General features: G+C 48.4%; 1 protein-coding gene across 1 annotated transcript in view; it reads right to left on the bottom strand.

The window, feature by feature from the left end:
- Window positions 1–16,522, bottom strand: part of KIF13B (kinesin family member 13B) — a gene marked incomplete at both ends in the record, with an annotated part of 153,036 nt that overhangs the window by 95,282 nt on the left and 41,232 nt on the right. The window contains 2 exons of the mRNA XM_080709861.1: window positions 1,306–1,366; window positions 6,144–6,156. Coding sequence (XP_080565987.1) covers window positions 1,306–1,366; window positions 6,144–6,156 — 74 coding nt within the window. The remainder of the gene's footprint in view (window positions 1–1,305; window positions 1,367–6,143; window positions 6,157–16,522) is intronic.

The raw sequence follows: 16,522 nt of genomic DNA, 5'->3' as shown, positions 1-16,522 counted from the left end.
TGTGCCCTTCTGGTTGTTTCTAGTTAGCACATGAGGGAAAATCAGGGCGGCTTTCCCTGTAATACGTTTGAACAAACACACACTAACCAAGAAGCCCTGAAACGCAGAGACCAATGAACTGCTTATTGTATAGTCCATGATGATCAAAAGCTTTAATTCATACTTGGGACGTAGGTATACCTGAATTTAACTATTGTACTTCTGAGTGCGTTTGTTCAATAGATTAGGGAATTCGGGAAAATCCCACTTCCAATCCCCCGCTCCTTTTATCACTGGCCATTTCTTTTTTTATGTGTGTGTGTGGCACTGGGGATGGAACCCAGGGGCATTCTACCTCTGAGCTACACCCCAGCCCTATTTTATTTTTTATTTTGAAACAGGGTCTCACTAAGTGCTGAGGCTGGCTGCGAACCTGCGATCCTCCTGTCTCAGCCTCCCACGTCTGGGATTATAAACACGAAGCACCACAACCTGCCTCACTCATCTTCCTGAGTCTGAAATATAATAGAGAAGACCCAGATGCTGTGGTGCGGAGATCCGTGATGCTCCGCTTCCTAGTTAAGTTACCAGTGGACTGATTCTACTTTTGAATTTGCAGTATTCCTTCAAGTTCTCGTTGGGACAAATGTGCCTTAACTTCTGAAACAGCCATAGTACTAATCTTACTGCTAATCGAATACCAATAAAATATACTGCTCAGTATTTCAAAGACAAGTCAGCCTGTGTAAGATAGTGAGACCAGGTCTCAAAAAATCAAATCAGATCAAATCAAACCCAAGAGGGACTCCCCTAATCTTGCGGTGAAATGGGGCTTGAGGTAGTCACCATTGAGGAGAGTGAAGCAATGCACTTCCAGGGAAAAGGAAAGTTTTCAGGGAACATGGCACGGCCCTCAGTGAAAGAGAAACGGAGGGTCTGACAGGCTCCAGGTGAGGAGGGACGGAGCTCGGCCTCCAGCCAGGCCCCTCTCTCCTGGCCCGCGGGCACCTTCTCTCACACCAGCGGCCTCTCTAGGCCGTGTCACTGGTATCTCAGGGAACCCATGGCCTGTGGGTGCTCCTGGTCGCACGTGAGGCCAGGATCACGTGTGTGAGGCAAGTCTCCTGGGTCCATAGTCTTCTCATTTTCTCTCATACCAAGAACAGCACACATGAAATCTCTCCTTTGCCAAACCCCGTGTAAACTCGTGTAGCAAACACTGGAGGATGTTGTACAGTCTTAGAAGTTACACCAGTTACACTGACGGTGTATGGAGGACATGCTGAAATACCCCTCCGTATACAGGACACGATGCTGGGCTGTTACCTGCATACTTTTCTCGGACAGATTCGTCCATGGACCAGAAACAATGATCGTAAGCAAATACCTGTGGAAGAGGGAACATAACTGTGTATTAACCACAACACCTTAACGTTACTTACAACATTTTAATAATGTCATGACACGCATAGAAATGCTTATAATATCCCCGCGCTTGGGAGGCAGAGACAGGAGGATGGCGCAGGTTCGAAGCCAGCCGCGCTGGCTTAAGAGACCCTGTTTCCAAATAAAAATATAAAATGGGTCTGGGAGTGTAGCCTGGAGGTAGAAGGGTTTCCAGGAACCCCAGTACCACACACACACACAAAAAGTAGAAAGAACATATATTTAAAATGCTATTTGGGGCTAGGCATGGTGGCACACACCTCTAATCCCAGTACTTGGGAGGCTGAGACAGGAGGGTCACAGGTTCAAAGCCAGCCTCAACAACTTAGACTGTCAGAAACCTAGTGAAACCCTGTTTCAAAACTAAAATAGGGCTGGGATGCAGCTCAGAGGAAGAATACCCCTGGGTTCAAACCCCAGTACCACACACACACACACACAAAGCAGTATTTGGTGGGATAAAATAGATGATTTCCATTTAGGTCCTTTGCTTTATCACTGCTTTATAAAACATGTTCAGGGTTTTTTTTGTAATCCTTTTAAAGTTTGTTTCATTAATTTTATCTGTCATTTTCTGATTTCTAATAATTTTATACCAAATTGGTTTTGTTTTGTTTTGTTTTTGGTGGTACTGGGTGTGGAACCCAGGGTCTTTCTACCTCCGGGCTATACTCCCGGACCTATTTTTTATACTTTATTTGGAAACAGGATCTCGCTAAGCTGCCGAGAGCCTCACTCAGTAGCTGAGGCTGGCTTTAAACTGCGTGATCCTCCTGTCTCAGCCTCCCAAGTGCAGGGATGACAAGCGTGCGCCAACGCCCGGCTTATGAAGTTTTTTATATAATTAGAGCTTTTCCAGGACTTGAAATGTAACTTTAAGACTGGACCACCTCTCGTGAATTCCCCGCTTGGCGTGCACTGGTGGCATCCTGCAGATGTCATTGCCTCTGAGTGTTGGTTTCAAGCACACCTTAGTTGGAAGCGTTCATGCTACAGTTAACGTAGCTACTTATGTTTGCTGTTTCCAACAGCCACCTTTATGTGGCGGGTTTGTGTGGCCATTTCCATTACGGAAGCCTAGACTTTGGTCTTCCCAAGGCCCCGTGCTTCTGCTCCCGGCTACTCGCCCAGACATTAGCTCAATGGCGGCCAAGAGGGTTTCAGCTCTTCTGAGCCTCAGCCCCAGAGGAGCCGCACCCAAACCAGTGCTTGCCAGGTGAACTTGGCTCCGGCCCCAACACATGGCATGACCCAATCGATCAGGAGTTGACTTTACTCGCCGCTGGGAACCCGCACCTGATGCCAAAGCCCAAAACACTGGCTCAGCCCCAGTTTACGGCAAGTTCTCGAAGTCAGACATGCCGTTTGTGATGGTGATGACGTTTTGGGTCTTGGTACTGGGGGCGGAACCCAGGAACACTGTACTTCCACGCTACACCCAGCCCCCTCCCCTTTTTGTGGTACTGGGGTTTGAACCCTAGGGGTGTTCTACCTCTGAACTATACCCCAGCCCTCTTTTATTCTTTATTTTGAAACAGGGTTTTGCTAAGTTGCTGAAGATTTCACTAAATTGCTGAGGCTGGCCTCAAACCTGTGCTCCTCTTGCCACAGCCTCCCAAGTACTGGGATCACAGGCCAGCACCACCACAGCAGACACTGATAGCATGACTCCAGCACCTGGAAACATTTTATCTATCCCCGCCAGGCATTTAGTGCAGGCAAAGATGATGTCTCCATGTGAACTCATACGGTTATCTAGATCAGAAGTGTAAAAGTTACTTTAAAAAAGAAGTAAGCTAAAACTGTAAATTATGTGTGCCTGCCAATATCCCCGCCTCCACTTAAAATTAACTCAAAATTCAGTAGGGCAGGGGAATGAGGAAAGGGCCCAAAGGGGAGAGAGACGAGGGAAGGGAAGGTTTTATAAGTAACACTGTTCTCCTGTACCCGGATCAGAACAGAGAAACCCAAAACAGAGCTGTCATGAGACTGGCCGGTGAGCTACCTGGGGCCCCGGGAAGCCACGTTCAAAACGCTATGGGGAGATGGCGGCAAAGGGTGCGAGTCTCAGGGAGGGTCCCAGAGCCCCAGCGAGAGGGGCAGGAGAGGCCCCGGCAGCACCCGGAGAAGCCGGGCGCAGATCGGCCTCCTCTGCAGGACGGCAGATGGGGAGCCGGAGAGGTACAGCAGAAGGCCCAGGGGACGAGCCGCCAGCGGAGCAGGAGCCGGGCCGGAGACTGGGGCCAGCTGGGGACTGCCGTGGCACGCAAGCGCTCACGTTCCAAGACGAGGCATGTTCTCCCGCTGTGGCTCGCCATGCCCGTGGTCCCCAAACAGGGGCAGGAGGGGGAGAAGAAGGACGCCGGGCCCAAGAGCCGAATGTCAACACGTCCCGCGGGGCCGCTCAGCACCCACAGTGGGGTCACCACCGTCGCGGGGCGGGGGAGATGAGAGGAACTGCTCCAATTAACTTCTACCTGTTTCACCTTTCAACCCTCGTTCTCTGTGATTTTATTGAGTCTCTGTGATTTTAGTTAATTCTGTCCTTACCCAAGTTAATAGGAAACTAGCCTAATTCTTTGCTCACAAGCTCAGCTCTCACTTCCAAGGTCCCATCGCCACGTGTGCAAATGTGTCAGAAGTGAGGTTCTTTGTGGCAATCCCTCCCCGTCACTATCGGAGATGTGTGTGTGTGTGTAGGGGGTAGGGAGTGCTCAGGATTGAACCCAGGGCATTCTACCTCTGAGCTACACCCCCAGCTCTATATTTTTTCTTTTGAAACAGGGACTCACTAAGTAGCTGAGGCTGGCCATATACCTGAGATCCTTTGTTCTTATTTACTAGCAATACTAAATTGTCCTAAGTTTTAGCAGTTTTGCAAATCATTATAGGTACCTTCTAGCCAGACTTCATATGGCAGACAAGCCCTTCTCTTCTTCAACAAATATCATTCCTTTCAATTAAAAAGACAAGCCGAAGCCAGGTGTGGTAGCACACGCTTGTAATCACAGCATTCAGGAGGCTGAGACAGGAGGATCTCATTTCGCAGACAGCTTCAGCTACTTAGTGAGGCGCTTTGCAACTCAGTGTGACAAAAAACAGGGCTGAGGGGGGTAGCTCAGAGGCAGAATGCCCCAAGTTCCATCCCCAGTACTACAAAAAAAGAAAAAAGAAAAGAAAAGACAAGCTGGGCGTAGCGGCACACGCCTGTAATCACCATACGTGGGAAGCTGAGATGGGAGGATTGCACTCGGGGGACACCAGCCTCAGCAACTTAGCAAGACCCTGTTTCAAACTACAAAAGAAAAAGGGCTGGGGTGAAGCCCAGAGGTAGAATGTCCCCAGGTTCAAGCCCCAGTGCCGAAACAAATGAACTAAAAAGACAACTCTTCTCAATTAACAGAGAAGAAATGCGCATGCAGAGAAACAGCTCCAGCAACACAGACGTGCAAAGTACGACACGAAGTCCCCACTGGCCACGTCCGCCTCTCCCCAGGGCCCACCGCTGGGTCAACAGTATGGGTTTATCCTTCCATATTTTCCAGCCCACATGGTATTTTCATAGACACTGAGATACAGTTAAATAAAACATGCACAGTTTTCAAAATAGTCCCAAAGTGGCTTCCTCGCATCTTGACTGCCCTCTCCAGCCTCCGTGCCAACAAAAAATAAAACAAAAAGTAACTGGGCACCCTCTTCATAGAAAAAAATGAGGTAGGTTTCACAAACATAAAACCACTGCCACATCCAAGCCTTTTGTAAAAGGCATTCAGTCCCAAATAGCAGGTCTATACATATTTTAGCAACAATAACAGAACTGAATTACAATTCAACCGCCAGCTCTCAAACAAAAACAAACCCCAAGAATGTAGATCAAACTCTGAATTTCCTGGAAGTTTCAAGTAACTTCAGAGAATGGTCAACTTAAAAAGCACAGTGCTTGACCGGGTGTGGTGGTGCGAGCCTGTGAGCCCAGTACTTAGGAGGCCGAGACAGGAGAATGGCCTGTTTGAAGCCAGCCTCTGCAATTTAGTGAGACCTAGCTTCGGAATAAAAATAAAAAAGGGGCTGGGGGGTACAGCTCGGTGGTAGAGGGGCCCTGGATTCTACCCCTAGTACAAGAAAGAAAAGGAGGAAGGGAGGGAGGGGGAGAGAGACAGACAGACCGTCAGACAGACACAGTGCCTACTTCAGTACACCTCTAAAACCCTAGGGAGACAGAATGCGAGCACGCGCGCGTGCGCGCACACACACACACACACACACACACACACACACACACACACAGACATCGCCTTAGGGTCCCGCTCATTTCTGGGGCTCGGACGTGCCCCCTGAGGACACTGGGCCCCGCAGGTTTCTGCTGGCCTGGCCGTGCCTTCCCCGGCTCAGGAGCCAGGAGGATGAGCTGGCCTAGCGCGGTGTGGTCACAGTTTGGAACTACCAGTTTTGCGCCAATCCCTGGCACACAAGGAATCTGTGTTGCGGTTGCTAGGAGACCGGGCAGCCGGGTCGGAGCGCAAACACAGCTCTCCATAAACCTCGGCTCCCGCCCAGGCCAATAAACAGCTTCAGGTCTGGAGAACCTGAAAGCTGGCAGCCTGCGTAGCTTTTATAAACGGACAGAGGGAAGCGTGTTTGGCTTCGAGAAGACTTCCAGGACGGCATGGACACGCACAGAGGACCTCTGCGAGCGCCGCAGGTCACCAGTGCCTTACCTTCGGCTGGCCCCTGAGGTCCCCAGATGATGCAGCCATCGATGTGAACGGAGAGGGGAAGAGACAAAAAAGAAAGTCAGTTTAGAAAACGCTCCGAAAGGTAAAATAACAAACACATGTCAATTTGCAATAGAATGACAATATTACTTCTGAAACCAAACAGTAACTCAGAGGTAAATCCACGTCAACTGACCTGCGGAGCAGGATGCTAGTCACAGAAAACCAACCTGCATCTCTCCAAGAAGAAAGACGGAACGTGGGTCATTTCAAAGCCCAATAGTTCTGCCTTTTACATTTTTGCTTTTCCTTGCATGCGGCTTGTGTCAATGTATTTTTCATAATCTTTACTTCTTATTTTCTTGGCTTGGGTAAAGTAGTAGTCTACTCTCATCTATACAGGCCCTTCTACAGAAAAAATGAATTCTGCTCTAAGGAAAAGAGGTTCAGTTAGAGGGACGACTAAGTGGGTCACGACTGCTGACGCGCTCGCCCCTTGCTCCTCTGCGCTCATACACACACTTCTAACCGCCCCTCTTTTCCGCACTCTGAAACTGTCTGGCCTCACGTCTCCCCAGGACACAGTGTGCAAATCCAATTTAATTGTCAGATAGTTTCACGCTTAAAGAAAAGTTGTGAGAAAATATTAAAAACTCGGCCAGGCTTGGTGGTGCATGCTGGTAATACTAGTTCTTGGGAAGCTGAGACAGGGGGATCGCAGGTTCACAGCCAGCCTCAGTAAATTAATGAGGTGGTCAGCAACTTAGCGAGACCCTGTTTCAAAAAAGAAAAGAAAAGAAAAAAAGGAAAAGAAAAGAGGAGAAGAGAAATAGGGCTGGAGAAGAAGAAATAGGGCTCAGAAGAAGAATACCCCGGAGTTCAATCCCCAGTACCCACACACGCACAAAAATATGAAAAACTCCCAAAGACACAGATTCAGCAACTATTAACGTTGCCACAACTGCCTTCATCCTCCCCAAATGAACACACACGTACGTATTTCATTGCTTTCTGAACTTCCTGAGAGGAAGCTGCAGACACGGCCCTTCACCTCTAAACACCTCAGTCAGTGCACAGTTCCTAAAAACGGTGATGTTCAGGGTATAATATCAAAATCAGACAATTTTTTTTTTTGGTGGTACTGGGGTTCCTGGAAGCCCTTCTACTTCCGGGCTATGCTCCCAGACCTATTTTATATTTTTGAAACAGGGTCTCTTAAGTCAGCTCAGCTGGCTTCGAACCTGCGCGATCCTCCTGTCTCCACCTCCCAAGCGCGGGGGATAACAAGCGTGCGTCACCACGCCCGGCTAAAATCAGACAATTTAAAAATAAAAGGAAAAACCTTGCTATTGGAGTAAAACAGGAATAATAATCGGTCTTTTCCTCAAAGGATCAAAACTCCAACTCTAGCTTGAAACTTGAAAGTAAACAAATGTTTCCTTCCAATTGTCTATACATCTTCTCATCCCTTTAGCCTATAAGATTTCCTTTCAAAATTCAGACAAAAATACTAAACTACCATGGGAAGTCTAGCAAATGAGTGACACGCGTGCAGCAGATTTGGGAGTAGCAAAGTGTCTCATTATATAAAAGAAACTATTCTGGAGTAAGAGATATGTAAAACTTTCTACTCCCAAAGACTTGGGAAATATGGGTAGAGACTGCTGGCACAGGTTACATCTTTTTATAGGAACTTATAAGCCAAACAGACTTTTCTCCTCTGGACGACTCAGATGCAAACATCGGTGCAGGTGAGAAGAGCAGCCGCGTGGAGGGCGGAGCCTCAGCGCCCGCGGAGGGCGGAGCCTCAGCGCCCGCGGAGGGCGGAGCCTCAGCAACCGCGGAGGGCGGAGCCTCAGCAACCGCGGAGGGCGGAGCCTCAGCAACCGCGGAGGGCGGAGCGTCGACGCTCAGCCCTTGCGCTAACTGCAAGGTGCAAGTCGAGATGCACTTGCGATGTGGTTTGACAGAAGAGGAACTCAGGGCCCAGAAAAGCCAAAAACCAACAACGCCAACCAGCAGCCATGGATCTGGGAGCAAAACCAGGTCTTCTGACTCCAAGTCTGTGGTCTTTCCCCTCCCACACCGGTCAAAACAGCCTGAACCCAAGAACCCATGAGTCACACATTAACAACTGCTCCTGAGAACTGAGACATTCCCGATGCATTCATTTCCTCCATCCTAATTATTACCAACGCAAGCTTACCACTTGGTACTTAAGATGGGGCACAGAAATTCACTAAGCACCATGCTTATGAAAACTGCAGGCTGTCCGCCCGTCTGTCCGTCTGTCCTTCATTCCTCTGGGGTTTGAACCCAGGGGCATTCTACCTCTGAGCTACATCCCCAGCCTAATTTTTTATTCTTTACTTTGAAACAGGGTCTCACTAAGTTGTGGAGGGCCTCACTAAGTAGCTGAGGCTGTCCACGAACTGCGATCCTCCGGTCTCAGCCTCCCAAGAACTACGATTACAAGCATGGGCCGCCACAAATGGGCTGCAAGCTGTCTTTTCTGAAAACTAAAGAACATAGTATTATAATTCATGTTCAAATAGAATTTTTTCTGGGTAATGGGGATTGAATTCAGGTGGAGGGTTCTACCTCTGAGCTACAATCTCAGCCCTATTTAATTTTTTATTTTGAAAGAGGGTCTCGCTAAGTTGCTGAGGCTGGCCTCAAACCTGTCATCCTCCTGTCCCAGCTTCCCAAGTATTTGGACACAGTCAGGCACCACCATGCCCAGCTTCAAATATAATATTTTTTTTCTTTCTTTCTTTCTCTCTTTCTTTCTTCTTTCTTCCTTTCTCTCTCTCTCTCTCTGGTACTAAGATTAAACCTGGGGGGCATTTTACCTCTGAGCTACACCCCCAGCCCTATTTTTATTTTTATTCTGAAACAGAGTCTCACCAGGTTAATGAGAGTCTCACTACTTGCTGAGGCTGTCCCTGAACCTGTGATCCTCCTGTCTTAGCCTCCCAAGTACTGGGATTATAAGGTGTGCGCCACCACACCCAATTCAAATATAATACCTTATACACAAAAAGGTTGGCTTTCCTAAGAGACCACAGTCAGCTATAAAATTCAGTAACACATGACACACTGTACAAGAATCCACGGGACTAACCTGAATCCAGGACAGCAGAATAAAAACAGAAACAACCCAGTAAATTAATTACAGAGCTAAGTTTCCAGCCCAGGATTCTAACAGCTACAATCATGAAGCTCAAATAACTCACAGGGCCATGGAATACCCAAAGATGTAATTACAGCTCGTACACAAATAAATAAGTAAACTAATTAAACAGTGCCCTTTTCAGAGTGTAGCTGCAACCCAGTACCGCCATGCCTCGGTGGTCCGGGCGCCCTACTCAGCAAGCCTAATCACCGTGGAACCTCGGGAAGCGAAGAAAAATCAGCTCTGAAAGGACCCAGACGGGGCGGCCACAGCCTCCATCGCTCAGCTGAGCCCAATTATTCTTGCTGTTACTCAACTTCATCCTGAAATACTTTCAGACTTACTCAAAGCTCCCAAAATAGCACAAAGACTTCCCCGGCATCCTTCATCAAACTACCCCACGTAGGTCTTCCGCAACCACGGTTCTAATGATCAAAATATGGGAAGTGCCCTTCAACCCATGATTTTTTTTTTTTTTTTTTTTTTTTGGTACTGGGGTTCCTTGAAGCCCTTCTACCTCCAGGCTACACTCCCAGACCTATTTTTTATATTTTTGAAACAGGGTCTCTTATGCCAGCACGGCTGGCTTTGAACCTGCGCGATCCTCCTGTCTCCGCCTCCCAAGCGCGGGGATGACAAGCGTGCGCCTCCACGCCCGGCTCAACCCATGATTTTTTAAGTAGTTCACAGCCAACCTCACCCAAACTTTGCCTACTGCCCCCACCAACGTCCTTTTCCTGGCCCCGGCTTGTGCCGCCGCCCTCCCTGGTCGCTCTGTCTCCCGTGGACACTGAAGAGTGCCGCCCACGTAGTTTGTGGGTTACCACTCAATCTGGGCCGGCCTCATACTTCCTTGTGACCGGATTCAGGCCACGCACCTTGGCAAGCAGAACCGAGTGCCGGTGCGCCCTCTCGAGCCTCCTGCGAGGAGGCAGGTGGCCGGCTCTGTCTACGGCTGGCTGGGCTGGCTAACGCCAATCACCTGCTGAGCGCTGTGGCTGCGCGTCCTCGCCGCCGTATGACTGGGCTTCTCATTAGTTCCGAGCATCTTGTGGGGGGATGTTGAGGCTGTGTGAGCACCCAGTACGTCACCAGATTGCCGCCTCTGTAGCGGCCATTTCTGATTCTTGCCTGTCAGGACTACTGTCTCCCAACTGGTGCCTGCCTGGCTGCTAGGGAGGTAACCGTCCAGCCAGTCAGGTGTGGAGCGGGCCTGCACACCCAGCGACTCAGAGGCTGAGAAGGGAGAATTGCAAGTTCAAGGCCAGACTGGGCAACTTAGAGAAAGCCTGCATGAAAGGAAAAACGAAAATGGGCTGGGCGTGGCGCTCGGTGGTACAGCACTGCTGGGTTCAATCCCCAGTATTAGAAAGAAAGGAAAAGCGTAAAAGGATGGGTGTTCTCTTTTGGAAGGACACACAATTTAGGACAGGAACTGTTATCTATGGCTAATCTACTGTCTCCTTTTTACTGACCTGGTTAGGGATCTGTGCTTGCTTCTCATTAAATAATAAATCACACCACGAGACTCAGCCAAATTATATTCCCAATCCCTAGAAAGGCAAACTATGAACTTCACACATGTTGATGATGGCCTTTAGACAATTTCCCCCTGTTTTTTCCTTTTTTCTTTTCTTTTCTTTTTTTTTTTTTTTTTTTTTTTTTAGTACTAGGGATTGAACTCAGGGGCATTCTACCTCCAAGCTATACCCTCAACCCTTTTTATTTGTATTTTGAAACAGAGTCTCACAAAGTTGCTGAGAGTTGCCCTTAGTTGCTGAGGCTGGCCTTGAATCTGTGATCCTCCTTGCATTTGTGAGCCTCCCAAATACTGGGATTACAGGCATGGGTCACCATGCCAACTTGAAGATTTGTATTCATACTTCCAACCATAAGAAAAAAATTAAACAACACAGTATCATGTATGTGTAAAACATAAAACAATGTCAGCAGAATGGTGAATTGTAAATCAACTACTGCCATCAACTACAGAAATCAAATATTAAATCCAAACACCATCATGTCTTTTAATTCTAAAGATGTGCTTAAGTTGCTAAAATATTCACAATTAGAAATAGTCAGAATGTCCATTTTAGCAAGCTTCCACTCCAAAACTGGCTCTACAAAAGGCTGGATACACCACAAAGGGCTCATTCTAACAGAGGCCCGCGATGTAATCAAATTGTTGCCATTCGGACTTAGCTGGCAGTACCAGCAACCGAGTGGTGGTCAGCAGTCTTACTTCCCTCCCACCACCCCCCCGGGAACGTCCACATAAGGAATGGAGCTGGTCCGAGTCCAAATGCGTCTCCAACCAGACTCACCACGGAAGCGTTTCAGCCTCGGCAGACTAGATCACTATGGCAGCTCTTCAGCCTTTGTGGATGCAGCCAACTCACCCGAAGTTCACAACACAAACAACGTCAACAAGGCCTGGCCTGCCATTGCCTCGACAGCGGGAACGCGCCATTCTACTCGGAAGGGGAAACTTCAACGGCATCACTGATAAAGTAAGCGAGTCGGGAGGACAGCATGCAGGAGGCAGAGTCACCAGGACTGGGGTAGCTCTGCAGCGTAAAAATAATCAGCCATACCAGGCACGGTGGCGCACACCTGTAATCCCAGTACTAGGGGGGCTGAGACATGAGGATCGCAGGTTCAAGGCCAGCCTCAGCAACTTAGGCCCTCCGCAATTAGTGAGACCTTGTTTCCAAATAAAAAGTAAACGGAGTGGAGGGGGTAGCTCAGAGGTAGAATGCCCCTGGGTTCAATCCCTAGTAACACACACACACACACACACACACACACACACACACACACAGCACTGTTTCATGAATCAGACAGGTCCCCATGAGCGGAATTACCTAAAAACAGAAGAAAAGCACCAGGTGCCGTTGATACTTAAGGAAGCAGAAGCTGCCCTGGATTCCTCGGACGGTTCTTGTCTACAGTAAGAAAACGAGTGGCAATCACTCAGGTCCACGCCACATTCCTGGCAGGGGCACCGCAGACGGTGGAGGATCCCAGGTACCAGGCGCTGGAGCATCCTCTGCCCATCATACCGGGGACGGGCCCTCCACCCGGACACCTCGCCGCCTGGGCCCACACACCTGCGTGATGATGACCCCACCCCCAACAGCTTGTCCGCAGACCCTCAGACCGGAGGGCAAAGGCCAGCTCAAGAGTTAGTCACCTAGATCCCTCCCCGACTACTACAGCCAGCCCAAGCAACCCCTCTGCGCGTGCGGGACCTGTCCCTGCGTCCAGTGCCGTGAACCTCTCTACACACGCCACCTGCGCTAGACTGTGGCCCTCGGTGGGACGCTGGAACTGGCGTCCAGCAAATGCTTCTGCTTCTCTGGGTGACCCGCCCATGCCTCCAGCTACGCCTCGCACCGTCTTTCTTCCCCGCACAGGCTCTAACTGGCCCCGCGCACCTGTTTCCTGGTCTCGGGGCTTCCCCGCGTGATCTTCCTTCTGCCCAGACACCCGAGGCCAGCTCCGAGCCCTCGTCACTTGTCAGCTTAATTAGCATTTCCCTAGACATCCCCTCTGTTACTTTCAATTGTACTACATGCAGAATAAAGCCACTCTACCACCCCCTCTCTCTCCCACAATCACCCTAAGACGATAAGGCAAACAACAGGCAGAAATACAAAGTTGGCCGGGCGTGGTGGCGCACGCTTGTAATCCCTGTGCTTAGGAGGCAGAGATAGGAGGATGGCACTGGTTCGAAGCCAGACACGCTGGCTTAAGAGACCCTGTTTCCAAAAATAAAAAAAGTATAAAATAGGTCTGGGAGTGTAGCCCGGAGGTAGAAGGGCTTCCAGGAACCCCAGTACCACAAAAAAAAAAAAAAGAAAAAAAGAAATACAAAGTCGATGTTCAGTGAAACTGGGAGATATGTATAATGAAGAACACGTCACAAAGATAATGAATCTAAAGAATGCAAAATAAACAACCAGGAAGGAGTGGCACTGAGTGCCCTTCCAGAAGGAGGCGGAAGAAGGGACCTCAAAACTGGAGGTTGCTGGGCACGGTGGTGCGCGCCTGTCATCCGAGTACTTGGGAAATTGCCAAAGGAGGGCACAGGTTCGCGTGCAGCCTCAGCAATTTAGTGAATTTGGCAGCAACCTAGAGAAATCCTGTTTCAAAACAAAACAAAAAAGGAGTTGGCGTAGCTTCGGAGTAGAATGCCCTGGGATCAATGCCTAGTACTGAAAAAAAGAAAAATGGTGGAGGGGAGGTTGTCTGAACGGAGGAGGTGAACCCCTCTGTCTCTACCCCGCCCTCAAGACACTCAAGTCCTACGGTCCTGGAGAGACTTCAAGTAGAAAGGACAGTTCAACCCACCCTCTTCTACTGGAATTTCCCACCCAAACAAACCACAACCAGTTGAGAAAAGAGGGACGTCCGAAGACCGTGCCTACTGAACCATGACGAGTGCGTTGCACAATCAGACTTGTGAAATATGAAAACCTTCATCTACAAATTCCGTAATTGAAAACTGTCACATCCCAGGAGCGCAGAGTTCAAAACACAAATTCACTACCAAACTCAATCGATCACTCTCAAATCACCTGCCCCTCCCCCTGTCAGAAACAGGCAGCAGGCCTGGCGTGGCGCTGCGCGCTTGTAATCCCAAACTCGTGAGGCTGAGACAGGAGGATCGCGGTTCGCGGACAGCCTCAGCTACTTAGTGAGACCCCTTTGCAACTCAGTGAGACCCTGTCTCAAAATAAAGAATTAAAAATAGGGGTAGGGGTGTAGCTCGGAGGTAGAGTACCCCTGGGTTCAATCTGGAAGGAAGGAAGGAGGCAGCAGATGTTTTAATTTAGCATTCACTTGCCTTATAATTTGACCAAAGAATACTGATTCATTTATTGGCCTTCTTATAAAATATATTCTATAGATCATGTTAACAGATGAATATACATTCACTTGAATAACTGCACATCAAATAACTTAGAGGTCTATACAGTGGCTAGGAGAGATGACTAAGGCATTCTTAAGACTCCAAGCACAGAAAGCTTAGGATTTCTATTTCTCTCGGTACCTGTGATTTCTAACTGTATGAATCTCTTTTTCCCTGTGCTTTTCTTTTTCTTGGTTGGATTAATATGACTTGACTTCATCTTGATTGGACTGGATTTATTTGGAAAGTTTTGTTTGTTTTTGTTTTGTTTGTTTTTGGTACTGGGGATATAACCCAGGGACTTTCTACCTCTGATCTACACCCCAGCCCTATTTTATTTCTTATTTGGAAACAGGATCTCACTGTGTTGCTAAGAGCCTCAGTAAGTAGCTGAGGCTGGCTGTGAACTTATGATCCTCCTGTCTCAGCCTCCCAAGTACTGAGATTGTGGGCATTAACCACCATGCCTTGCTATCTGGAAAGGGTTTTGTTCAGTGAAATGAACTGGCACCTCCCAGCCCACATCCTTTCTACACTTGGGGTCTCCACCCAGAGGCCACATGTTCAAGGTCCACAGTCCCAGCAGCCACAGATAAATGTGCCCAGTCCTCACAGCACTGACCAAAAGCAGAAAATTAGAAGGTTTCACATTAGGAAACCTGAATTTCTAAATTCCCTTGAAAACTGAGAAGGCCTGGCCCAAGTTCCCACACAACAACCTCTGCTCCTCTAACCCATGCTGTCTCCAACCAATTCCTGTTACAGAATACAGAAAGGAGTCTGTTTTTTAAAATTTTTTACAGGGTTTTAGGGTACTGGGGACATTTTACCACTAGGATACACCCCCAGTCCTATTTATTTTTATTTTTGAAACAGGATCTCCCTAAGTTGCTGAGAGTCTCAGTAAAGCTAGCTATGATCCTGCGATCCTCCTGCCTCAGCCTCCCATGTACTGGTATTACAGGGATGCGCCACTGTGCCTGGCTAGCTTCTTTAAAACTTTGAGATTGACAAATCCACACCAATAATGACATCGTTTCTAAATCCAAGTCCTGAGGAGCGAACACAGAAAGCTCCCACTGTTGCATTAGGACTACATGACAGTCTCTGCCCACCCCATGAAATACTACCGCCCCCAGGCTCCAAACTCAAATGGCACTCACAGAGACAGTGCAGATATGAAATCAAATTAAAGCCAAGGCCATAATCTTCAGTGTATAGGCAGTGTTAGGTCTACAGTTCAGAAAGCCTAGGAACTGAAAGAAAAACAGTGGCATGTAGGCATGCCTGGCACACGTATGTTGAGGTGTGCTCATGAACTGTTAGACACCATCATTAACATCGTTGTGTTTCATGATGCAATATTGGTTGAGGTCTAAGTTAGGTCACAGGTTGGGAAAAACTGAAGTTTCCAGCTCATTACGATAATGACTCCTGAAATCCGTTGCTTAGTGAGGATTTCCTTAGCTTCCTCGAGTAGGCAAACAATTCCCAGGCATTTCCTAGCTCTCCCATTTTCCGCTTAGCTCCATGAGGGGTGCTAACAGTTTCTGTCTTTGGGAGGTCTCTCAACCTCCTTCCCTCTTTCCTTCTCATACCCATTCGTTCAAGAAATAGACTCTGTCTACCACAGGCAGTGCACCCCTGGGGAAACTTTCTTGAACCACCAGATACATCTTTTTCCTATAAAAGCATAAATTCTGTTACAACAAAATGAGTGAATGAATTATAATAAAATGAGTGCTAAGGGGGATAAAAATCAAGCAGGAAAGAGGTCGAGGGTATGCAGAATAGAGGCTGGGTTGACATCTTAAGTTCATCCAAGCAGAACAGAGAAGGTGCCGTGTGGCTGGAGGACCGTGGGATAAAGTGAATGAGAAGACGAACTCCAACTCAACTGTGCATGCATATAAATAAATAGCCAGTGTTGCAAAGGGGGTCTACTTGCAAATTGCTTTTGACCAAATTACTACTTGCAAATTACTTCTGAGATGGGGTCTTCAGGACCCCCCACCTGGAGCAGGGGCGGTACCACATGGCTGAGGACCTTGGGGGGAAAAGTAAAGAGGAATATGAATTCTGAGTCCATCGTACACGGCACACAGGGAGCTGGTACTGTGTAGTGGAAGGGGATGGGGGAGGATGGCGGGGAGGGAAGAGTGAGGACTGAGGAAGAGAGCAGTTCAAACAAGGCTCTGTCCATCCACGAGGCATCACTACCGATCTCACCAACATGTATGGGGGCCCACCAAGTGCTGTGTGCATGTATCTATGTGTCACTCTGACACTCAC

This window comes from Muscardinus avellanarius, assembly GCF_963383645.1.
Source record: "Muscardinus avellanarius genome assembly, chromosome: 14".
Classification (NCBI taxonomy): Eukaryota; Metazoa; Chordata; class Mammalia; order Rodentia; family Gliridae; genus Muscardinus; species Muscardinus avellanarius.
Note: the sequence above shows the minus strand (reverse complement) of the source record. Positions and strands in the feature narration are given on the sequence as shown.